The 24095-nt window shown below is 43.4% G+C and overlaps 1 protein-coding gene across 1 annotated transcript; it reads right to left on the minus strand.

The window, feature by feature from the left end:
• LOC310870839 (centromere protein L-like) lies at nucleotides 1–8436 on the minus strand. Its single transcript, XM_083782173.1, has 5 exons — nucleotides 8411–8436; nucleotides 5625–5769; nucleotides 2821–3084; nucleotides 680–1291; nucleotides 1–83 (listed from the first exon to the last, which is right to left on the minus strand). The coding sequence occupies exons 1-5, from the start codon at nucleotides 8425–8427 to the stop codon at nucleotides 9–11; spliced, it is 1113 nt and encodes a 370-aa protein (XP_083638299.1). The 5' UTR covers nucleotides 8428–8436; the 3' UTR covers nucleotides 1–8.
• Nucleotides 8437–24095: the final 15659 nt, after the last annotated feature.

A 24095-nucleotide genomic window follows, 5' to 3' on the forward strand; every position in this document is an offset into this window, starting at 1 on the left:
TTTTCTTCTCAGATTGGCATTTTCAGCACAGCCATCTCTGTGAGCAGTGTCAGGGTGGTGAGCAGGTACTTCTTGTTCTTGATCTGTCAACAGAAAGACAGGAACACATGGATTAAAACTAAACTAAATCTCACGTGAAAGGAATTGCTTTCAGTTATTTGACCTTATGTCTTTTATGAACTATCCAAGAACATCTTTCTGAGGGGTTTTCTGAAAGATTGTGTGTTTTATAGCTAGTTTGACCAGTTCGAAACTCTTTAATCTTAAAATAACAAATAACCGGGTCTAGTTAACCTCTGTGGTGGTGGGCAGGGTCTTTACCACTGCGCCACACGTCTAAAAGTTTAAAATGAAATAAAAACGTAGTGGTTAACGAACTAAGGGCCGATTCATACTCATATTTTACCGCTGTTTCGGCGCTGTAGTGCCGAAATGATTTCGGCTCGTAAGAAATTTTCAGTAGCACCGAAGAGCCGACTTTAGGACGGTACCCCCCCCCCCCCCCCCCCCCCCTGAACCTCAAATGACGTCACATTGTAGGCTCTACAGAGCCGAACCGACTTTTATTCGGCTCTAAAATAGGAGCATGAATCGGCCCTTATACTGCAGTGCAGAGTCTGCAGACATGGTCATTTTCCACTTGTTAACCCATTATCTTATATCTTATATTATTTATTACCTTGATTCTGCCGCTGCACTTGGCCGTCCCCAGGGCTGTGGACACCTGGCTCAGTGTCCCCGCCGACAGGTGCGTCTTGAAGTGTCTGTAGAGGTGTCCCTCCAGCATCTCAAAGAACCTCTTCACCTCCTTGACGTCCACAGCATCGTCATCATCAGCCCCTCCTCCCCCTCTGTTCTCCTTCTCGCCCTCCTCCTCCTCCTGCTGCTGCTGCTGCTCGCGGGCGAGGCTCCACAGCCGCCAGGCGTCCTTGGCGAACAGCGCGTAGGTGACGTCGAGCGGCGGCGTGGCCGAGCGGAGGACGTACTGGAGGTGGAGCTGCAGGATGTCGGCCTCGGGCTGGCAGTTGGTCCACAGCGCGGCCAGCCACTGCAGCACCGTGGCGTTGAGCGGCAGCCGGCCGAAGCAGCAGTCAAAGGTCCTCTGGAACCAGGCCTTGACCAGCGCGGTGAGCGCCTGGCTGCCGCCGCTGTGCAACAGCAGCGGCAGGCTCACAAAGTCCTCCGGGAGCGTGTGCAGGAAGTCGGGGTCGGCGTTGACGCTCGTCAGCCACCCGCTCCACACCACCTTGTGGGCCTCGTCGGGCCTGGCGAACACCGGCTTGGACTGGATCTGTGTGGTCGAGAGAGAGACAGAGAGAGAGAGAGAAAGAGGTGAAGAGAATGAGAGGAAACACCAAAAGATCAGAGCATTTCTTACTTTAAAATAACACAAATCTTTCTGCTACAATCTATCTCTTAGATCATGGGTTTTCAACAGGTGGTCCGTGGACCACTGGTGGTCCGTGGAGGTATTGCATGTGGTCCCTGACCATGCATTTAGTAATGTAGGATTTGTTGATTTGTTTTAAATGTTCTTTCCACTAGTGGAGAAACCGTGAACTGAATGACCTGGTGACCTACGTATGATGAGTCCATCCATGTAGTCATTTACTGACAAGTTGGAGTTCAAGAAATTCAACAGAAAAAGGGAGTTAGAATCTCAAGAAGGGGGAAGTCAAGTGCACCGGATTGTCTGGTTGAATTATTATTAGGACATTTTACCAGTAGTCAACGGTTGAGAAACAGTGGGATGTATACACATGGGATGCATAGCAAGTGTTCATTTACAAAAGCACTAATCTTAGCCCATATCCCCACCCAACACAATAGTGGTCCCCAGGTTGATTCCAAGTCAGGGTGGTGGTCCCTGGTTCACAATCAGTTGAAAACCCCTGTCTTAGATCTATACCAGCACCAGCAATGACATTTACACTGATGTATTTGTCACTGTCCCCTTCTTTCTGTTGCGTAAGCAGCTGGTGGTTGCCAGGTTGGTGGGGTGGCTGGAAGAGGGTGAGCAAACTGTCTGTGTATTATATGTGTACTGTATGTTTCTATCAGGGGATCCCCCTTGAAAATGAGATGCTGCATCTCAAGGGGTTGTCCCCTTCAATAAAACTGAAATATTCTGCGGCACAATGAGACTGAAATGGCCCTTAAAAAGGCGTGGCGTGTCTGGTTTCCTTCCTCGTTGTAGTGATGGCATTGTGTCTCTGAGACTAAAGAACTGTTCATCTCGTCACCAGGGTTACCGACCTGTATGAAGAACTGTTCATCTCGTCACCAGGGTTACCGACCTGTATAAAGAACTGTTCATCGTCACCAGGGTTACCGACCTGTATAAAGAACTGTTCATCTCGTCACCAGGGTTACCGACCTGTATAAAGAACTGTTCATCTCGTCACCAGGGTTATCGACCTGTATAAAGAACTGTTCATCTCGTCACCAGGGTTACCGACCTGTATAAAGAACTGTTCATCTCGTCACCAGGGTTATCGACCTGTATGAAGAACTGTTCATCGTCACCAGGGTTACCGACCTGTATAAAGAACTGTTCATCGTCACCAGGGTTACCGACCTGTATAAAGAACTGTTCATCGTCACCAGGGTTACCGACCTGTATGAAGAACTGTTCATCTCGTCACCAGGGTTATCGACCTGTATGAAGAACTGTTCATCTCGTCACCAGGGTTACCGACCTGTATAAAGAACTGTTCATCTCGTCACCAGGGTTACCGACCTGTATAAAGAACTGTTCATCTCGTCACCAGGGTTACCGACCTGTATAAAGAACTGTTCATCGTCACCAGGGTTACCGACCTGTATGAAGACGGTCTCGGCGTCGCTGCCGCGCTCCGCCATCCCCTCCACCACGGAGAAGGTGACCTTGAAGCCGCTCCCCGCCGGGCCCCCCGCCTCCTCCACGAAGCCCTGCTGCTGCTTCTTCTCAGACGCGATGAACGCACAGAGCATCCTGGAGTAGCTCTTCAGCTGGGCGTGTCTGAAGCGGTAGAGCGGCGTGACGTACGACAGCTTCCATTCCCTCTGCACCAGCAGGGCCAGCTGCTCTGCGTCCACCTTCTCCTGTAGAAAACACAAAACAAAATCTAATCAAAACGTGGCCAAAGAGAACTTCCCCAACAATGAAAGGACGGGACTCCAGAAACGCTCAGGACAAGATTAGTTATGCCTAATTTTTGTATTGCACGACGCGTTTCGCCGTGCGAAGCGGTCCCTTCCTTTCACTGGGGAAGTTCTCTTTGGCCTGCATTATAAGCAAATGTGCTATATATATATATAGCACATTTTTTTTAAATAAACTCACGTCGTACCAAAGTGCACTGCTTTACAAATCAATATAAGCGTCAAAACGGATCGATATCGGAATCGATAATAAGACAACACGCAATCATATTAGTCAGTGAGTAGAAAAACATTGAAAGCAGCAAAGCAGATTCTTTATTTTAATTTTTTTAACAAAGTTTTATCCCATGATTTTGTGACCCATTTTTTCCACCCGGTGCCAATTATCTAAGGTGCTACTCTGCCAGCCAACCTGGGGAGAGTCCCGAACTCATCGCTCATCATGCTTCCATTAATGCAGAAGGAGTGAGCAGAGGCCGCTTCAAACCATTCTTAACAGTTTTCAGCCTGGATTTAAATTTAAAAAATCACACCCGTGTGAACTGAGTGGTGCAATCTACAAGCTATCTACAATCTGCAAGACATCTACAATCTACAAGCTTGTAGATCTGCTATTTTTCAATAGCTTAACCCATTCTGACCGGGCACCCATTTTGGTATCAGCATCATGTCATGCTTTAGCTATTTAAAAATAGCAGATCTACAAGCTCATATCGCGCCACCGAGTGGCGCGATACGAGCTTGTAGGTCTGCTATTTTTTGAAAAATCGAAGAATGACTGACATTTTTTAGAATCTGATCTCAGGTCAGAATGAGTTCATCAGACCAGTGTGTGTCCGGCGGAAACCTCGTATGAATCTGATCTCAGGTCAGAATATATAGACGATCTACACATATAGGCTCCCAATGTGTGGTGATGCTCGTGGATCAGCTGCCAAACACCACCAGCCGGGTCGAATACTGTGTGTGATGTTTTTTTGTTTTTTTTGCAAAACCGAAAGGTTGCGGTCCATATTGAACCGCGCAGGGCGTACCGTATACGGTTAGTTTTAAAACCGTAAACCGCTGCACCCTTAAAGCATAACATAATGCCAACACCAAAAGGGGTTCCCAGCCCAGAATAGGTTAACGTCACACGGGCACATAGGTGAACACGGACATTGCTGTTCCTTGGAGTGCTGCTAGATCTCTGCGGTCTGAGGGCCAGCTAAACCTCAGGGTCACAAAGAAGACCCGCTTAAAGTCCAGAGGCGACCCAGCCTTTTCTGTTGTAGCCCCTAAACTATGGAACGCACTCCCCTCCCACGTCAAATTGGCCCCCTCCATCGAGACCTTTAAATCCCGCCTGAAGACCCACCTCTTTACCTTGGCTTTTAACCCCGCTTGAGTTCCTTTGGTCCTTGTATATGTTTCGTCTCACTGTGATGCTGTTGTTTTTTCTGTTGTTTTCTGTAATGTGTCTCAGTTGTTGTCACTGTTTGTACTTTGTTTTCTCGCTGTTGTTTTTCTGTGTGGTAGCTTTAGTGCACTTGTTTTTATTTTATTTTATTCTCCTGTACAGCACTTTGTAAACTCTGAGTTTTAAAACGTGCTATATAACCCATTCTGACCGGGCACCCATTTTGGTGTCTGCATCATGTTATGCTTTAGCTACTCTGCCAGCCAACCTGGGGAGAGTCCCGAACTCATCGCTCATGCTTCCATTAATGCAGAAGGAGTGAGCAGAGGCCGCTTCAAACCATTCTTAACAGTTTTCAGCCTGGATTTAAATTTAAAAAATCACACCCGTGTGAACTGATTGGTGCAATCTACAAGCTATCTACAATCTACAAGCCATCTACAATCTACAAGCTTGTAGATCTGCTATTTTTCAATAGCTTAAAGCATAACATAATGCCAACACCAAAAGGGGTTCCCAGCCCAGAATAGGTTAACGTCACACGGGCACATAGGTGAACACGGACATTGCTGTTCCTTGGAGTGCTGCTAGATCTCTGCGGTCTGAGGGCCAGCTAAACCTCAGGGTCACAAAGAAGACCCGCTTAAAGTCCAGAGGCGACCGAGCCTTTTCTGTTGTAGCCCCTAAACTATGGAACGCACTCCCCTCCCACGTCAAATTGGCCCCCTCCATCGAGACCTTTAAATCCCGCCTGAAGACCCACCTCTTTACCTTGGCTTTTTAACCCCGCTTGAGTTCCTTTGGTCCTTGTATATGTTTCGTCTCACTGTGATGCTGTTGTTTTTCTGTTGTTTTCTGTAATGTGTCTCAGTTGTTGTCACTGTTTGTACTTTGTTTTCTCGCTGTTGTTTTTCTGTGTGGTAGCTTTAGTGCACTTGTTTTTATTTTATTTTATTCTCCTGTACAGCACTTTGTAAACTCTGAGTTTTAAAACGTGCTATATAAATAAAGTGGATTGGAGTGGTTCAAAAAGCAAAGTGACATGATGTTCTGTTGTCTTTTCGTCTGCGTTTCCACTCACTGTGATGTCGCGTGGCGTCGAAGCCCTCCTGCTGGTCGTCAGCCTCCTCGCCGCCCGTCCTGCCCCGAAGAAGGACGTAGCGTTGGCGCTGCGGCCGTACGACTGGCGGCACCTCTTACTCGCTCTGCGCGGCGACGCCGGCTCGCTGACCACGTCGTCCAGCGGAGGTCGGGAAAAACCAAAGGGTGGGTCGGGGCAATGTGGTTAGATGGTGAATACAAATAGCAGATCCAGTGATGTAAATAGGTTTTCAATGTAATGAAATGAGTCCCAGGGACATATTATGAGTCCCACTTCAACGACATTAGGAGTTCTATTTTGCCATTTTTTTTTACAAATTGCAGCATTTATTAACTCCCATTTAATTTTATATGGTTATAATGTGGTTATATTCATGTCGAAAAAAAGCTAAACTAAAGCTAGCAAATAAACTAGAATAAAAAATCAGCACAGTAGTGCATTCCGTGGATGCAGAGGTTGCTGTTTTTTATTAGTTATTCGTTATTCATTGTTTTATTAACTATAAACCTTAACCATAAACTGTGTTTTGGGATGCACAATGCATCATTTTAATCTCTGCATTAAGTAGAACATATAATGCAGAGAACACAATGTAATGCCTCATACTAATCAATAACAATCAAATTAATCCAGCACCCGCCTTAATGTTAGGAACCAAATGGACCCACACCAGTCCATTTGGATCAAGAACAAAAAACATGAGTGACCAAGATAGCTACTAGTACACTAGTATCTGGATTCAGGGAGAGAGATTTGGTCTCTCTGAAGATGGTGAGTCTTCAGCTAGATTTTTTTTAAGTGGGTACATTTCAAACGAAAGTCAATATAAAAACTGCTACGAGGATAGAAACCAGCACTTGTTTACATACATCAGGGTCCTCCATTTTCAATTCATCAGAACATAACATGATAACATGATGGCACGATGATTAGAAAAAGAGAACATGTTATAGTACTTTCATGGTGAGACAAAATGTTCCTCGTTTCATATTGAGCAATAATTGCATCCCTTTTTCCAGCCCTATTTCAAGTATACCATACAGTAGTGTACACTACACACATATTGAACTAGCCGCAATTTGCAACTCTAGATTTTTTTACAATCTGTTGAATCTAGAGTTGCAATACCCTCCATCCATTTCCTATTCATGATTTTCGGTTTCTGATCTGCTGGTCTTAAATGACGTTAAACTCACCAACATTGCAGCTGTAGTCCAAGCTTGAATTATCCTCTTTCAATCTGCCGAGCTTGTTTTTCATAAAAATCCCCCGTAGACATGTTATGAGTTACTTTCTGTCCAAAATATTCCAAGAGTTCACATTCCGAGCTGCCATTTTGTATTTTTGCAACGTGCCGTAAAACAAGATGTGAGGGGGAGCGCTTGTTTAATAGAAGGCTGTGCGTGACGGGGCGTCGCACTGCGTCGGCCTCTTCTTTGGGTGTCTTACCTGCGCAGGTAAGATTCTATTAAACAAGCGCTCCCCCTCACGTCTTGTTTTACGGCACGTTGCAAAAATACAAAATGGCGGCTCGGAATGTGAACTCTTGGAATATTTTGGACAGAAAGTAACTCATAACATGTCTACGGGGGATTTTTATGAAAAACAAGCTCGGCAGATTGAAAGAGGATAATTCAAGCTTGGACTGCAGCTGCAATGTTGGTGAGTTTAACGTCATTTAAGACCAGCAGATCAGAAACCGAAAATCATGAATAGGAAATGGATGGAGGGTATTGCAACTCTAGATTCAACAGATTGTAAAGAAATCTAGAGTTGCAAATTGCGGCTAATATTGAACAAGGTGGACCCTGTTGTAAACAAGTGTAATGCTTAATTGGGTCGTCCACTCACAGTTAACAGTCTTTGTATTGAGTTTGTGCTTGAAATGTACTGTAATTCTGCAAACTGTTAATACATATTTCAATCAATCAATCAATCAATCACAGCCATGGATCACTCCTAATGCTATGCCCTCCTCCTGTGTCGGGGAATGAGGCACACACGTGTGTGATTAATTACCCATCACCAATCGCAGACCAAATAACACACCTGTCAAAAATCGCAAAAGTCAAACTCGATAAAAAAACTACATCTGTGACAGTCTAAACTAAAGGCCTCAAATGGATATAATATGCATAATAATGCACCTATAACTTTGACACTAGAGGATTATTATCTGACTCCAAGTCGCAGAGAGAAAGTGCATTATATTGGGTGAGTTATAGCTCCACAACTGCAGTTTAAAGGACGAATCCATGAGATGTTTGTATATAATAATAATAATATCACAGCCATTCTAAGGACCAAACGACTATAGCTCTGTCTGGTCCATGTAGCGTTAGGATCCGAGTTCTCCTGTCGTGGTAATATTTAATAATAGTCATTCACTTATATATTGTTACAGTAGTGCTTGGTATAATGCATCGTAAAATAAACGTGTTGTTGATGCGAAAGTTCACCGTTTGCTAAATAACTGCCGTACAGTTGTGTTGTTGTACGTTGTTGTCAACAGAGACTGTACCCATTCTGAACGGGAACCCAATTTGGTGTTAGCATCATGTTATGCTTTAGCTATTGAAAAATCGAAGAACGACTGACATTTTTTTAGAATCTGATCTCAGGTCAGAATGGGTTAACTGTGAGTGGACGGACGACATTACACAAAGCATTACACTTTAGGGTCCACCATATTCAATTAATCAGATCATCATGTATTGTATTGTATTGTATTGTATTGTAATATAATATTGTATATTTATTGTTACCTCTCCCGTGGTTCCATGTCCGCGGTGTTGTTAGCATGTAGCAGCAGATGCTATTGTTATATTGTGCAGAAGGCGTCAGTGTTGTTGGTGCTCTGTGTTGTTAGCCTGGTTTGCCAACGGCTGATTCGGTCTGGTTTATTAACCAGGCTACTGTGTTGTTGTTAGCATTAGCCTGTTTGCATCACCGACAAAACATTCAAAAGCAGCCGGGCAGCGCCGCGCTTTCCCATAATGCATCTCGACCGGTGTTGCCACATTGTGTTAGAGAAACAAGCAACCGGGTACTATGATAAACAAACAAGGCCAAAATAATTGATTGATTGAAATATTTATTAACAGTTTGCAGAATTATAGTACATTTCAAGCACACACTCAATACAAAGACTGTTAACTGTGAGTGGACGACCCAATTAAGCATTACACTTGTTTACAAGAGGGTCCACCATGTTCAATTCAAAGAATAGAACAGGAATTCATCATAAAGGAAGCAAAAAGGGAAAAGAAACTTATACAGTGAGGGGAAAAAGGGGGTGGGGGGGTGGGGGATTCATATTTTACGGGGGCCAGTTTCGAATTGCAGCCATCCGTAGGTGCCCTTTGAGAGCGGTTTTGAAGGAGTCAAGGGATTCACATGTCTTAATGACTGTTGGTAGGGCGTTCCACATTTTGGTGGCATAGGAGCGATAATAATTTAGTCCCTTGTTTGTGCCGAATCTGGGTTTCACATGGTTTGTTGCACTCCCTCTGGTGTTGTGAGTGTGGACTTCGTCTACATTAAGGAAGTATTTAGACAGGTACATGGGTATCTTGGTGGTGTATCGAATCTTGTGGACCAGACCCATTGCAAGATGCTGTACTCTGTCGTCGACCCTAAAGGCCTATTCATAGTCTGGATTTTCGGTGGTGAGGTGACCACCGCTCCGGTGGTGAGCTGACCACCGGAGCTGAAATAACGTTGAGCGGTGGTGAGTAAAAACAGAGAGAAGGGCTGGAGCGGTGGCGGTGGTTTGCTCTTCACTGCGGCTCGTGACGTCATGTTGTAGTTCGGTGGTCACCCCACCACCGTAAAACCAGACTATGTATGAGCCTTAAGCCATCCCTGCCTGTCAAAGTGTGAGGGTGAGGTGGGTGAGGCCAAGTAGGAGCTTGACCAAGACTAGGACTAGGGCCGTCTAGGGCTATTTGGAAATAGCAGATCCAGTGATGTAAATGAATAGGTCTTCAATGTAATGAGTCCCGCGATGCAGGGATGGTCTTTTAGAAATGAGTCCCAGGGACATTTTATGAGTCCCACTTCAACGACATTAGGAGTCATATTTTGCCTTTTTTTTTTTTTTTTTACAAATTGCAGCATTTAACTCCCATTTCATTTTATATGGTTATAATGTGGTTATATTCATGTAGAAAACAGAAGAAGAAATGATTATTATAACTAAAGCTAGACTAAAAAAACAGTACAGTAGTACAGTAGTGCATCCTGTGGATGCAGAGGTCGTTGTTTTATTGCGTCCCTTAACTATAAACTGCATTTTGGGATGCAAAATGCACCCTGTTTTAATCTCTGCAGATATACAAGCTCGCAATGCGTCGCATGAGGATAATGATAATAATAACTAGAAAAAGTGCCCTTCTGGGCACAGGTCTCCACCAGGATAGGAATGTAGGACATTGCAGCTTGCCTTCATCTGGTGGTTGGATAAAAGGGCAACAAAAGTAAATTAGAGGTAAAAAACACTTTTCGGCCAGTTATAGCGCCACCTTGAGGCTGAGTTGAAATTGTTCATGTGGCATTTCTTCCTCGGCCTAGTGGGAATGTGCGTGCACAATTTCACGGAAATCACGCGATGTGTTCATGATTTGCAGCATTTTGTTTGAAACTGAGCACTCCTGTGAACTTTGGAAGCCAATCTTAACCAATCAGGATGGAGTCTGAGAAATCTGAAAGACCCGTTTCGTTGAATGGATCTAGAGAGACTGTGTACCAATTTGCGCGATGTTTGGACAAAATCTGTAGGTGTACTGTGCAAAAACTTGTTTTGCACAAAGCGGCCTCCTGGTGGCGCTATAACAGGCCGTTCTGGAAATTTTGGGGCAGAGGTTCATTTTTGGCATCCAGGGAGTGTGTGTGTGCAAAATTTGGCATCGACCGGGTTAACGGTGGCCGAGATTAGCTGCTCACGGACACACGGACGGACACACACACGGACGGACGGACGGAGTGCAAAACATACTCTCCCCCCATGCCTTCGGCCTGGTGGAGACAATAATAAACACAAATCTTGGCCCTGGCATAAAATATTTTTCAGATTTGGGCCCGGGAGGTCCTTGACATCATGAAAATGTTTGAGAATCACTGGTTTAAACAACATTATAAAACTAGACAAAGTGCCAATCGGCACAGGTCTCCACCAGGGCAGGTCAGGTTGTGGCCTCATGGTGGCGCTATAACAGGCTGTTGAGGAAGATTTGGGCCGGAGGTTCGTGTTGGAGGGATGCAGGTACAATGTTTTTCCATGTGTGCATACATAAGTTGTATACAGATCGATGCAGTTATAGCGATGTGTTCATGATTTGCAGCATTTTGTTTGAAACTGAGCACTCCTGTGAACTTTGGAAGCAATCTTAACCAATCAGGATGGAGTCTGATAAATCTGAAAGACCCGTTTCGTTGAATGGCTCTAGAGAGACTGTGTACCAATTTGCGTGATGTTTGGACAAAATCTGTAGGTGTACTGTGCAAAAACTTGTTTTGCACAAAGCGGCCTCCTGGTGGCGCTATAACAGGCCGTTCTGGAAAGTTTGGGGCAGAGGTTCATCGTTGGCATCCAGGGAGTGTGTGTGCAAAATTTGGCATCGACCGGGTTAACGGTGGCCGAGATTAGCTGCTCACGGACACACACAACATACTCTCCCCCCATGCCTTCGGCCTGGTGGAGACAACTAGTTTTTGCAACTGGGAGATCAGGTTTCTGGCTCTGCTTCTGCACATTTTAACATAACCTGCATAGCAGAGCAAAATAATATTCAGCAGCAATACTGAATGTTCCGCACATACACATATCCCATTTGACATTGTTCTGGGTTGATTGTTTTGCCCGTGCAATACTAGTATTATTGCCTATCTTCACCAGTATACATTACTTTTCAAACATGTAACATGTATGCATCATGTAGCCGTGATGTAAATAGGTTACAGCAAGCTATATTATAGCTTAGCAGAAATGGAAATAAAAAGCTCTAACAATATTTTAAAAGATATATTTTTGTGAACTGAAATCTAAACCTAAATCTAAACAGTGAATTGTACCAACATAATGCATATATATGTATGTTGTTTACAGACTGACAGTAATCCTGCTGTGTTATACTAACAATTATGTGCAGCAGCTCGCTTGGTCTTCAACCAGCCAAAATTCTCACATGTCTCCCCCTGCTCCGCTCCCTTCACTGGCTCCCGGTCGCTGCCCGCACAGAATACAAAACTCTGATGCTGGCATTCAAAGCAACCAAAGGTATGGCTCCCCCATATCTTACAAGTATGATTGAACCCTACAAACCCTCCCGCGCACTCAGATCAGCCAACGCAGGGAAACTGGAAGTACCCTCACTAAAAACGCCGGGACAACGCTCCACACGTCCCAAACTCTTCTCCCTTCTGGCTCCAAAACTGTGGAATGCACTTCCCATTGCAGTCAGAACTGCAGCATCACTCCCAATCTTCCGCCGTATCCTGAAAACCCACCTTTTCAGACTCCATCATGGCCCATAGCACTTACCCTAACCCCTTAGATAGCATTTCTGTTGGCTTAGATAGCATTTGACACAGACTTATAGCATGTTATGTAGACAGCACTATAATTGTATTGTATATAGTCATAGCACGCCATAGTACATATGTATAGCATAGTAGTGAATATGTATAGTTTATTATGTATAGTGTATGTATAGTTTCATCATATAGATATTCCACTGTTACCTTCTTAGCTTACGCATGTCTCATGATAAATGCTTTTATGTGATGTATTCCCATGCTTTTGTTCTTGCTTAAATGTAAGTCGCTCTGGATTAAGAGCGTCTGCTAAATGCCTAAATTGTAAATTGTAATGTGATATTCCATACAATAAGCTAAACATTCACAACTACTACATTTATATAACTTTTGCCTCTTGGTTATAGTAAAAGACTAGGTTCAAATAACACATTAGACTAGACAGGACAAAGCCATGCATGAGCAGTCAGTGTTCGTCACATGTTCCTACGGATCTACCCACTGAGGCTCTGCAGAATAACGTCACAGGTACCAATGTCACTAATGGATCTGCTACTTTATTATCAATAGAGAACAACAGCACGTTGCACAACCAATGACCCATAGGGGACACGTGAAGTTTGATCAGGTATGTCAGCAGTGTTGTTTTCCTCGACTAAAACAAAGACGAAAAATGTTCGTCGACTACCTTTTTTCACTGGCGAAAACTAAATGGAAACTAAATGAAAACTAAGCTATGATGACTAAAACTAAGACTAAATATATTTACAATTTCGTCAACACATAAAAACTAGACTAAAATGTTAGGAAGGGACTAGTGGACAAGAGTATAAGACACAAGTCATTTTACACTTTGTTTCATGCTGAAAATAGCTGATCTACAAGCTCGCTGCGACGCGTTGTGAGCTTGTAGATCAGCTATTTTCAGCAAGTGTGAAATATGTCATTACGACAGCATCAAGCCCCGCCTTTCTGTGTGGAGTTTGCATGTTCTCCCCGTGTCCCCTATAGGGTAGATACCCTCACAGAAAGATGCAGTAATCCTGGTCACTAAACTACCTCCCCCTGGCCAGCCGGGGGGCCTGATGGAGGGGAAAGGAACTGGAATAACGTGTTCCTTCCACGCGCTACGTCCAACCAGGTAAACCCCCCCCCCTGTCAGGTGTAAAGGAGCAACTTGGACACTCAGGCATGAAGGAAGCATGAGTTCAAGTCCGTTGCTCTCCCCTTGTCCCCCATATATGGGGACTAGGTTGGTGGAGGGTGTGTAGAGCCCAGGATCACATTAGATGATTGACACAGGGGTGAAAAATGGGTTACAAAATCGTGGGATAAAGGGTCGGCTGCTGCTGCACCCCTCGTCCCCCAAATCACATTCTTCCCAGCGCTGTGTCCCGCCTTACTGGCACGTTTCCCTCGGAAATGCGTCGCCATGATGCGGAAGTGGGACACACACTTACTTCCGTTTCACTACACCTTTAAGCGCCTTCTGACCGGGCACCCATTTTGGTGTTGGCATCATGTTATGCTTTAGCTATTGAAAAATAGCAGATCTACAAGCTCATATCGCATATATTAGAGGGAACCGGGCTTTTGCAGTCGCAGCTCCCAAGCTCTGGAATGAGCTGCCTCTGCACATAAGACAGGCCCCCACTCTTCAGGTGTTTAAATCACGCCTCAAGACATATTCTTATTCTTTGGCTTTTCCTAGCATAGTATGAGCTTTTTGATGTTGAAAGTGACACTGTGTACTGTATGTTGTTTGTTTTTATATGAAGTTGTGATTTTTATTATTTTATTGTAAAGCACTTTGGAACAACCTGTTGTTATTGAAATGTGCTATAGAAATAAAGATGGTATGGTATGGTATGGTATGGTATGGTATGGTATGGTATGGTATATCGCGCCACCGAGTGGCGCGATATGAGCTTGTAGGTCTGCTATTTTTTGAAAAATCGAAGAACGACTGACATTTTCTAGAATCTGATCTCAGGTCAGAATGGGTTAATAATCAGACCAGTGTGTGTCCGGCGGAAACCTCGTATGAATCTGATCTCACGTCAGAATGGGTTAATAATCAGACCAGTGTGTGTCCGGCGGAAATCTCGTATGAATCTGATCTCAGGTCAGAATGGGTTAAGCCCCTTGTTCAGCACGTTATGGGTCTGTGAGTTGTTTGGCCATGTTTATATCACGGGCGCCGCCATTGCGCAACGTCCCGCAGCTATGCGGGTTGCGGTCTGTCCTTTGATGTCCAAATTAAGCCACTTTAGAGCAGAGGTATAGGCCGCAGTGCGCAGACTTGTTCCTGGAGTTATTGAAATGTGTTTATTTGATCTTATTGGCCAGTTTACATGAAAGGGTGTGACGTGGATTCATGTTTATGATGATATTATTAATGTTGTCCAGCACCCTGGTGATATTGTATATGTATGTATGGTATCTTATTTGTTCCTATACTTATTATTGTCTCTTGTCTGTGTTTATTGCAGAAAACCACGTTGACATGTTGTCATTCGCACTCAGTGCTGTATCTTCATTCCCATGCCGTGCCTGTATCCCTGTGCCTACGACAACTACAGTAAACTACAGTAAACTACAGTAAACTACAGTAAACTGCCATGAACCCCCTTCACTCTCCTACAACAACTACAGTAAACTACAGTAAACTACAGTAAACTACAGTAAACTGCCATGAACCCCCTTCACTCTCCTACAACAACTACAGTAAACTACAGTAAACTGCAGTAAACTGCCATAAACCCCCTTCACTCTCCTACAACAACTACAGTAAACTACAGTAAACTACAGTAAACTGCCATAAACCCCCTTCACTCTCCTACAACAACTACAGTAAACTACAGTAAACTACAGTAAACTGCCATGAACCCCCTTCACTCTCCTACAACAACTACAGTAAACTACAGTAAACTACAGTAAACTGCCATGAACCCCCTTCACTCTCCTACAGTAAACTACAGTAAACTACAGTAAACTACAGTAAACTACAGTAAACTACAGTAAACTACAGTAAACTGCCTTCACTCTCCTGTCCAGTGTGTTCGGACCAGTGTTGTTTTCGGCAGCAAATTTCTATTTTTAGTTTTAGTCATTAGTCTCTTGCATAGTTTTCACTTAGTTTTAGTCACATTTTAGTCACCCATGGAATGTTCTAGTGTTTAGTCTAGTTTTAGTCGACTAAATGTCATACGATTCCAGTCGACTAAATCTACAGTTGATTTAGTCGACTAAAATGTGTTTTGACAGGCCTTGATGTCGTTGTAGTGACATATTTTACACTTTGGTTGCATGCTGAAAATAGCAGATATACAATCTCACTGCGACGCGTTGTGAGATTGCATATCTGCTATTTTCAGCATGCAACCCAGCATAAAACTGGATCTCTTGTCCACTAGTCCCTTACTAACATTTTAGTCTATTTTTTTACTTGTTGACGAAATTGTCAGTATATTTAGTCTTAGTTTTTAGTCATCATAGATTGTTTTATTTAGTTTTTATTTAGTTTTAGTCAGTGAAAAAAGGTAGTCGACGAACATTTTTCGTCTTAGTTTCAGTCGACGGAAACAACACTGGTTCTGACCGACGCCCAGCCCGGGGGCCAATGAATCACAACCACACAGAACTATATAGTCCATGCTAATGCAGTCCTTTTTGGCAGGCGGCAACCAGAATAACCCGTTCTGAGTGAGACTCCTCCCTATGCACTGCCTGGTGATACAGGGTGAAGGTTCACAGAATCACAGCAGAGGAGCTTCTGTCTGCCAGACGAGCACAACATGGAGGCCCTCCTGTCGTCTCTGCTCTTCGCGGTAATCAGAAGAGTTTTAATGGCGTTGAGGCCGAAGGTCATCATGCGGATTAATTTCTACGTGCTGTTGGTGCTGGTTCTGTGGAGCGGCTGTAACACACCTGGGACAGGTACGGGCCATTATGTACACTTATACATTCACATTCACTTGTTTTTACACTGTTACTGAAACCCGTCTGGAAACTAAAACCCTTAACTTTTTTTTAAACCCATTCTGACCTGAGATCAGATTCTAAAAATGACTTCTACATCCCTGACAGTTTTCCATTCTGACCTGAGATCAGATTCTAAAAATGTCTTCTATGTCAGTCGCTCTTCGATTTTTCAAAAATGGCAGACCTACAAGCTCGTAGCGCGCCACTCGGTGGCGCGCTATGAGCTTGTAGATCTGCTATTTTTCAAATAGCTAAAGCACGACATGACGCTAACACCAAAATGTGTTCCCGACCAAAATGGTAGGGGTGTGGTTTTCAAAAAGGTCCTTCCAAATGGATTCAATGTGGTTTATATTGATGTATACAGCTGTGTATCATTAGTGTGACTGTCTGGATATTTACTTTATTGAAGAGGCTTAAAGGACCACTTTTCAACCTATCTTCATATAATAGGTCCTCACTAATAATCATGATAAAATGGCATGATTCTTTTCTACACTGTCTGTGTCTCATAGGACGGCTGTGGGCAGTTTAGAAACCGTCCTCCAGTGACATCATATTAGGCAGATCTTTTTTTTTTTAAACAAGAATTGTTTTATAAAAAATGTTTAGATTTTCATTATCGTGAGAACGATGGCTTCCATTTTCGCATTGCACCTTTTCAGGACTAGTAGAAACTAGAAAGCCTGCAGTTTCTATTAGCTTGTATTCCCCATCGATTATGAACGGCCCACAGCCCTCCTATGAGACACAGACCGAGTAGAAAACAATTGCGCCATTTTTTTCATGATTATTATTGGGGAGGACCTATTATATGAAGATAGTTTGAAGTGTGTGTGTGTGTGTGTGTGTGTGTGTGTGTGTGTGTGTGTGTGTGTGTGTGTGTGTGTGTGTGTGTGTGTGTGTGTGTGTGTGTGTGTGTGTGTGTGTGTGTGTGTGTGTGTGTGTGTGTGTGTGTGTGTGTGTGTGTGTGTGTGCGCGTTGGCTGCTGGGAAAAAAAGTTGTTTTACTTGACTTTAAGTTTTAACATCAACTCTGCAACACAGACACACTCTCATTTCATGCTTTATTTATTTAAAGACCTTTTAAGCGTCGTACGAAGCCAACTCTTGTCGTGACAAATCATGACAACACACACAATATTTTGGACCAAACAAAGAATTAGAAAGTAGAAAAAAACGGCAGGTTAAAACCCTTTTTTGTTATTGTTTTTCTTCTTTGTAATTATTTGTTTGGTCCAAAATATTTTGTGTGTTGTCATGATTTGTCACGACAAGAGTTGGCTTCGTATACGACGCTTAAAAAGGTCTTTAAATAAATAAAGCACGAAATGCCTATGAGGACAAATGCACTGGGATTCATTTCCTGGGCCACTCGTTGTTCTGAAAGGGGGAGGGACTGCAACGCTCTATTGTAGCAGGCTGCTAGGCTACATTCTCCGGCCTCACTGTGGAGACATACCAATGTAGATATTACAATGGTATGTGTTAGGTTATAAAGTAAACATACCAATGTAGATATTACAATGGTATGTGTTAGGTTATAAAGTTAACATACCAATGTAGATATTACAATGGTATGTGTTAGGTTATAAAGTTCAACTGGAGCCACAAACCACCAGGAAACAGGATTTTATTTTATCCAGTTTAATTAGGATAGTAAAGGTTGACATTCACATGATGATTGCCTTGATGGTTCTATAAATAAACAAAGGAAAGAAACGAATTATAATTATAAAGTATGGCCTTTAGTTCATATTTATACATTTCCTATTGCATATTCAAATAATAATCAGCCACATATCTAGTATAAGTTCATAATATAAATCAGAATATAAGTTTAAATCAAATGCATCAGTCTTAAATATATAACCCACATCATGGAGGTGACTTACATTGAAACAAGTTCAAAGACGCATAGGAAATCACCTGGTCATGCACACAGCACACAGGGCTGTGGCTGTGTGGTTGGGGATGAAGGGACAAGTGAGCATCCAGGCCTGCTCTATTGAGAGGAATACCGGACTACTCGCCCCGGTGCTTGCCCGTTTTTTCCTCCCGGAATTGTCACCAGTGAGGGGGATAACTTTGTAATATGCTATTGGCTGTTTGTATTCTTTTTGGAAAAATATAAAAAGATACTCCTGTGGAAAGGCTATATTATTTTACTTATATTGACCCTATAAACAATGTAGTATTATTTAGTATATGTAAGGTTTTGCCCACTCAAATGGTACCTCGTCAGATAATCCCCACATAGCCTACAACAACAGACTTCAATGTAGTAGCTTTTCATAAATTATATTTGTACTTATTTGTTCTGCTGTCATGAAAGTTTATAGTTAGAGAAATTCAAAGTCCAGCCGTCTGCTGTCCAGCCTCTCCCACCCCTCACTGGGGAACATTCTGGGAGGAAAACAGAAACGGGGCGAGTAGACTTGTTACCATTGAGAGGAAGTGAGGGAGGCAGTGAGGCACTGCCACAAGTCCTTCCTGAACCACTGTGGAGGGTAACAAGATGACTCGCCCCGTCACCATTTGAGTGTGCAAAACCTTACATATACTAAATAATACTACATTGTTTATAGGGTCAATATAAGTAATATAATATAGCCTTTCTACAGGAGTATCTTTTTATATTTTTTCCAAAAAGAATACAAACAGCCAATAGCATATTACAAAGTTATCCCCCTCACTGGTGACAATACCGGGAGGAGTCATCCGGTATTCCTGTGGAGTCTCCTTGTGGAGCGGAGGGGAAATTGCTCTTACAGTTTGTTGTGACAGCCGCCACCGGATTTGTGCAGCAAATACGTTCATTGATCAGCTAGCTATAGGATCTGACTGTGACGCCATTTTCCTTTGCCAAGGAGTTCACTTGAACAATAGATTGGGGGGGAAGAGAGGAGTCAGGCCGCCCCATCAACAACATTTCACACGTCTGGTGTGACAGGGTCAGGGTCAGCAAGGTCAGAGGAGATGTATGCAGGGGGCGTTTGAGTTCACTTCACTTCAATCAGGACGCTGTGCATGGCTGTTTCTGCTGTTGGTTGGTCAATCAGGACGCTGTGCATGGCTGTTTCTGTTGTTGGTTGGTTAATCAGGACGCTGTGCATGGCTGTTTCTGCTGTTGGTTGGTTAATCAGGACGCTGTGCATGGCTGTTTCTGTTGTTGGTTGGTTAATCAGGACGCTGTGCATGGCTGTTTCTGTTGTTGGTTGGTTAATCAGGACGCTGTGCATGGCTGTTTCTGTTGTTGGTTGGTTAATCAGGACGCTGTGCATGGCTGTTTCTGTTGTTGGTTGGTTAATCAGGACGCTGTGCATGGCTGTTTCTGCTGTTGGTTGGTCAATCAGGACGCTGTGCATGGCTGTTTCTGCTGTTGGTTGGTTAATCAGGACGCTGTGCATGGCTGTTTCTGTTGTTGGTTGGTTAATCAGGACGCTGTGCATGGCTGTTTCTGCTGTTGGTTGGTTAATCAGGACGCTGTGCATGGCTGTTTCTGTTCCCTAGATAGAACAACACGGAGGGCCATTTTTATTATTTTGGCATGTGTCTAAAGGTACTTTTCCTTTTTTTACCATGTGGTAGCTATAATGTAAAAAGCAATACTTCAAATTGACATAATACTTAATAGTTTTGAATGCATGTATGTCATCATTATTACACAAAAGTACATAGATCTCAAAAGGAATGCTTTTGTTGAACTACGCTGTGACTATACAGTCAAAGCACACGGTCTTTATATCAAGGGTTTGAGGGTATGGTATCGTTATCATATCGTTAACGGTCAGGCAGAATACTTGTACTGTATAGAGCGCCACAGTCCCGCCCCCTTTCAGAACGACGAGAAATGAATCCCCATTAATTTTCTCCATCGGCTTTTTAATTATTTATTATTTTTATCATGGAGACTGGCCAGGTGAATCTCCATACAGATATTGCATGGCCTCTTTAAGGTGCATTTGTCAATGTTATGCATTCTCCCACCATGTGTTGCACCTCTCCTTTTCATTGATCCATTTCAGAATGTCATTTGTTTTTGGAAAGTGTTTTGAAGTCTTATGCGTGAACCAAGGCAGTGATCTCTGACGTTACAGTGGGGGCAGTAGGGTTTAGTGATCTCTGACGTTACAGTGGGGGCAGTAGGGTTTAGGGTTTAGGGTTCAGTGATCTCTGACATTACAGTGGGGGCAGTAGGGTTTAGGCATTACCTTCTCCTGGGGGTGGAAGGCTCTTGGTGTGCTATCCATCCCAGAGGATGTTGACACGTAGACGGAGGATAGACCTGTCTGGAGGCGGGCTGGCGTTCCTTTGCAGCCTGTGGTCTTTCTGGAGGCGGGCTGGCGTTCCTTTGCAGCCTGTGGTCTGTCTGGAGGCGGGCTGGCGTTCCTTTGCAGCCTGTGGTCTTTCTGGAGGCGGGCTGGCGTTCCTTTGCAGCCTGTGGTCTTTCTGGAGGCGGGCTGGCGTTCCTTTGCAGCCTGTGGTCTTTCCTGTTTGTGGAGATCAACGGCTCTCTCCGGTATTCGTTTGTCTCTTGACTTTGACTGCAGCCAAGTTGAAAGGTCAAGGAGGGAGCATGTTTGGTTTGCCTGTCCAGTCAGAATGCCTGGGTTAATACAGTACTCCACGAATGCATCTCTGTACTGCACAGGGAGCTTACTTAAAGGAGAATTCCATACTAAAATGCTTTCTTACCTTTCTTTGTAGTTGTTACGTCCCTACCAAAGAGGTCCAGGTGTTATTTTGTGCAAGAAATAGCTCCTTATTGGCTATTTCCCCTACCATAAGCCCTAAATGAATTGCATTGAATTGAATGGGAATTGAATGGGGCTATGGGGTGTTCGCTTATTTCCATCGCTCAAAATTATATATTTTTTGTATATATCCTCTCTTCATAATGTAAATAATATCCCAAGCGGCACACTTTACTACTTATTTAGATGGAAATAAGTGAATTAGCATAACACCCCATAGCCCCATTCAATTCCCATTCAATGCAATGCAATTCATTGAGGGCTTATGGTAGGGAAAATAACCAATAAGGAGTTTTTGCACAAAAGAACACCTGGACCTCTTTGGTGGGGACGTAACAACTACAAAGAAAGGTAAGAAAGCATTCTAGCGTGGAATTCTCCTTTAACAGTCTGTCGACATGAGAGCCACATTTTAACTCTGAGCCAGTGGGGCCTTCTAGGGACAGCAACACGCCTACCAGGGCATGTATAGAATGTGACAAATCACCCAGGGCCTCTACATGGCCTCTACATGGCCAATGCGAATGATGGGGGAATTCAACAATGCTCCAATTTCACTCTGAACAAGCAGCCTTGGCTGGCCGTGTCTCTCTTTAAGTGCTCGGAGGGCAGAGGAATATGGTTTTGCATCATGCATGCTAGTGATGCACTGAATATTCGTCCGCAGAAAATGGCTAAAAATGCATTTTCGGCCTATTCGGTTTCGGCCCAAATAGGCAGAAAATAAATCACTGAATAGTGTATGCAATTAATGCATTCAAAAGAGCTGAATAAATGCTTTATGGATCCATAACAGTGATTATTATTTAAGTTAAGTTTTGCCATAACCATAAGATAACATTTGTAGAATCAAACTCAGGTCTTAATGGGTTAAGTGTGGATACTAAAACAGCGATATTCAGTTACACTTCATACCAATGATACTGTGCGGGTGTAGGTATGTTAAGTGATAACCACTTTCAACATGGCATTATAGGCAAAAGCTTTCTAAATCTTTCACATTTTCCACACATCTACAAGCTGTAATGTAGGTCAACAATCTTTGCTATTTGTTGTACAACAAAGTATTTATAGTGCTTAAGTGGCATTCTGGACTAGACCTGTCTGGCTGGAAACATTGTGGTTGCAAGGACTGACCTTCTGACCTTTCAGCTACAGGACTGTGTCACAGTCATTACCAGGTGATTGAGAGATTATTTATTCTGTACTTACTCTGTATAAAGTATAAACATACTATTTTAACTAGCGATGCCCCGAATATTCAGCCGCAGAAAATGTTCGGCAGAAAATGGCTAAAAATGCATTTTCGGCCCATTCGGTTTCGGCCCGAATAGGCAGAAAATATATCACCGAATAGTGTATGCAATTATTAATGCATTCAAAAGGGCTGAATAAATGTTTTATGGACCCATAACAGTGATTATTATTTAAGTTACGTTTTGCCATAACCATTTATTTTGCCATAAATCAGGTAGCTTTAAGGTACGGCCATGACAGCAATGGTAGGAAAAAAGATGTATAATATGAATCATATTCGGATATTCGGTATTCGGTTTTCGGCCAACTGTTTCCTATATTCGGTATTCGGTTTCGGCCAAGAATTTCCCTTTCGGTGCATCCCTGATGCATGCTATGGATCTGTCCAATTTGTTAGCACCATGGGTGCTGAATGTGGTCTAATAGGATCTGATATTTATACTGTTCAGTAAGATGGGGATGGATATCAAGGAGGTTTTCTAGGGCCATTTTCAGGAGGGCAAATTCAGTCTCTCTGCCACTCTTTGACACAGGAAGTGATGGCCCTGGGTATCCATATGCAGAGGCTATATAAACAGATCCATGGAGTTGGGGGGTTTGAACCTGTGAATAAGCAGAATGTGGCTGCTGGTATGATGAGGCTTGTACAGTAGCATTGGTGATTGGCTACTACTGATGGAACTGGGCTGTACAGGGCCAGGCATGGATGCCAGTATAGGCTGGGGCATGGACAGTAAATGGAGGTGGAAGCACATGGTGAGTAGAGAGGGCAGAGTGTGTGTTACACTGGCAGCTGCATGGTGACTGGAGGATGGCATTGCCCCTATACCCTTCAAACCTTCAAATAACAACCCTCAAAACCCACCTCTTCAAAATTGGCCTTCCCTAGCTAACCTTTTTCACTGTCTTTTAATGTTCTTCAGCTTTTAGTGTTTTTTCTTCCTTTTTTCTAAAGTTGTTTTTAATTTGTTGTTACCTCTGTAAAGCCCCCCCCCCCCCCCCCCCCCCCCCCCCCATGTAAAGCATCTTTGGGTACTCAGAAAAGCGCTATATAAGTTTGAGATATTACTATTATTATTGTCTGGCGAGACTTTGATTGATTGATTGATTGAAATATTTATTAACAGTTTGTAGAATTTACAGTACATTTTAAGCACAAACTCAATACAAAGACTGTTAACTGTGAGTGGACGACCCAATTAAGCATTACACTTGTTTACAACAGGGTCCACATTGTTCAATTCATCAAAACATTTAAAGACATACAAACATTTAGAGACATACAAATAGACATTTCTATGTAGCTAAAGTACAGAACAGGAATTCATCATATGGGAAGCAAAAAAGGGAAAAGATACAATATACAGTGAGGGAAAATGGTGTGGGGGGGTGGGGGGATTCAGATTTTACAGAGGCCAGTTTCGAATTGCAGCCGTCCGTATGGGTGCCCTTTGAGAGCGGTTTTGAAGGAGTCAAGGGATTCACATGTCTTAATGACTGTTGGTAGGGCGTTCCACATTTTGGTGGCATAGGAGCGAAAATAATTTAGTCCCTTGTTTGTGCCGAATCTGGGTTCAAACAAGGGACTAAATTATTTTCTATGTGAGGGATGGACAGCGATGCATCTTGGGCATGAGCTACATGGGGCACACTGGGGGCCTGAGTAGGGCCTATAAGGGCTGCATAGTGGCTTGGGCAGGAGCTACATAGGCCACACTGGGAGCCTGAACAGGGCCTAAGGGCTGCATAATGGCTTGGGCAGGAGCTATACATCTTTCTGTATTGATTGAAGCATGGGGGATGTTGGAGATGGCTGAGCAGTTGATGATGTTAGGGGCTGTGAGTCAGCATTCATCCTTCTTGAGGAGGCAGGAGTGAATATGGGAGGCAGGCCATAGAACGAAGAGGTGTCTTTTCCA

This window comes from Protomyctophum parallelum, assembly GCF_964188405.1.
Source record: "Protomyctophum parallelum genome assembly, chromosome: 14".
Lineage (NCBI taxonomy): Eukaryota > Metazoa > Chordata > Actinopteri > Myctophiformes > Myctophidae > Protomyctophum > Protomyctophum parallelum.

Excerpts from the sequence above, each read along its gene's own strand:
- LOC310870839 (XM_083782173.1), bottom strand. Across the intron at positions 1,292-2,820 it reads CCGAGACCGTCTTCATACAG|ATCCAGTCCAAGCCGGTGTT; the intron begins GTCGGTAACCCT and ends TCGACCACACAG. Across the intron at positions 84-679 it reads AGTGCAGCGGCAGAATCAAG|ATCAAGAACAAGAAGTACCT; the intron begins GTAATAAATAAT and ends TTCTGTTGACAG.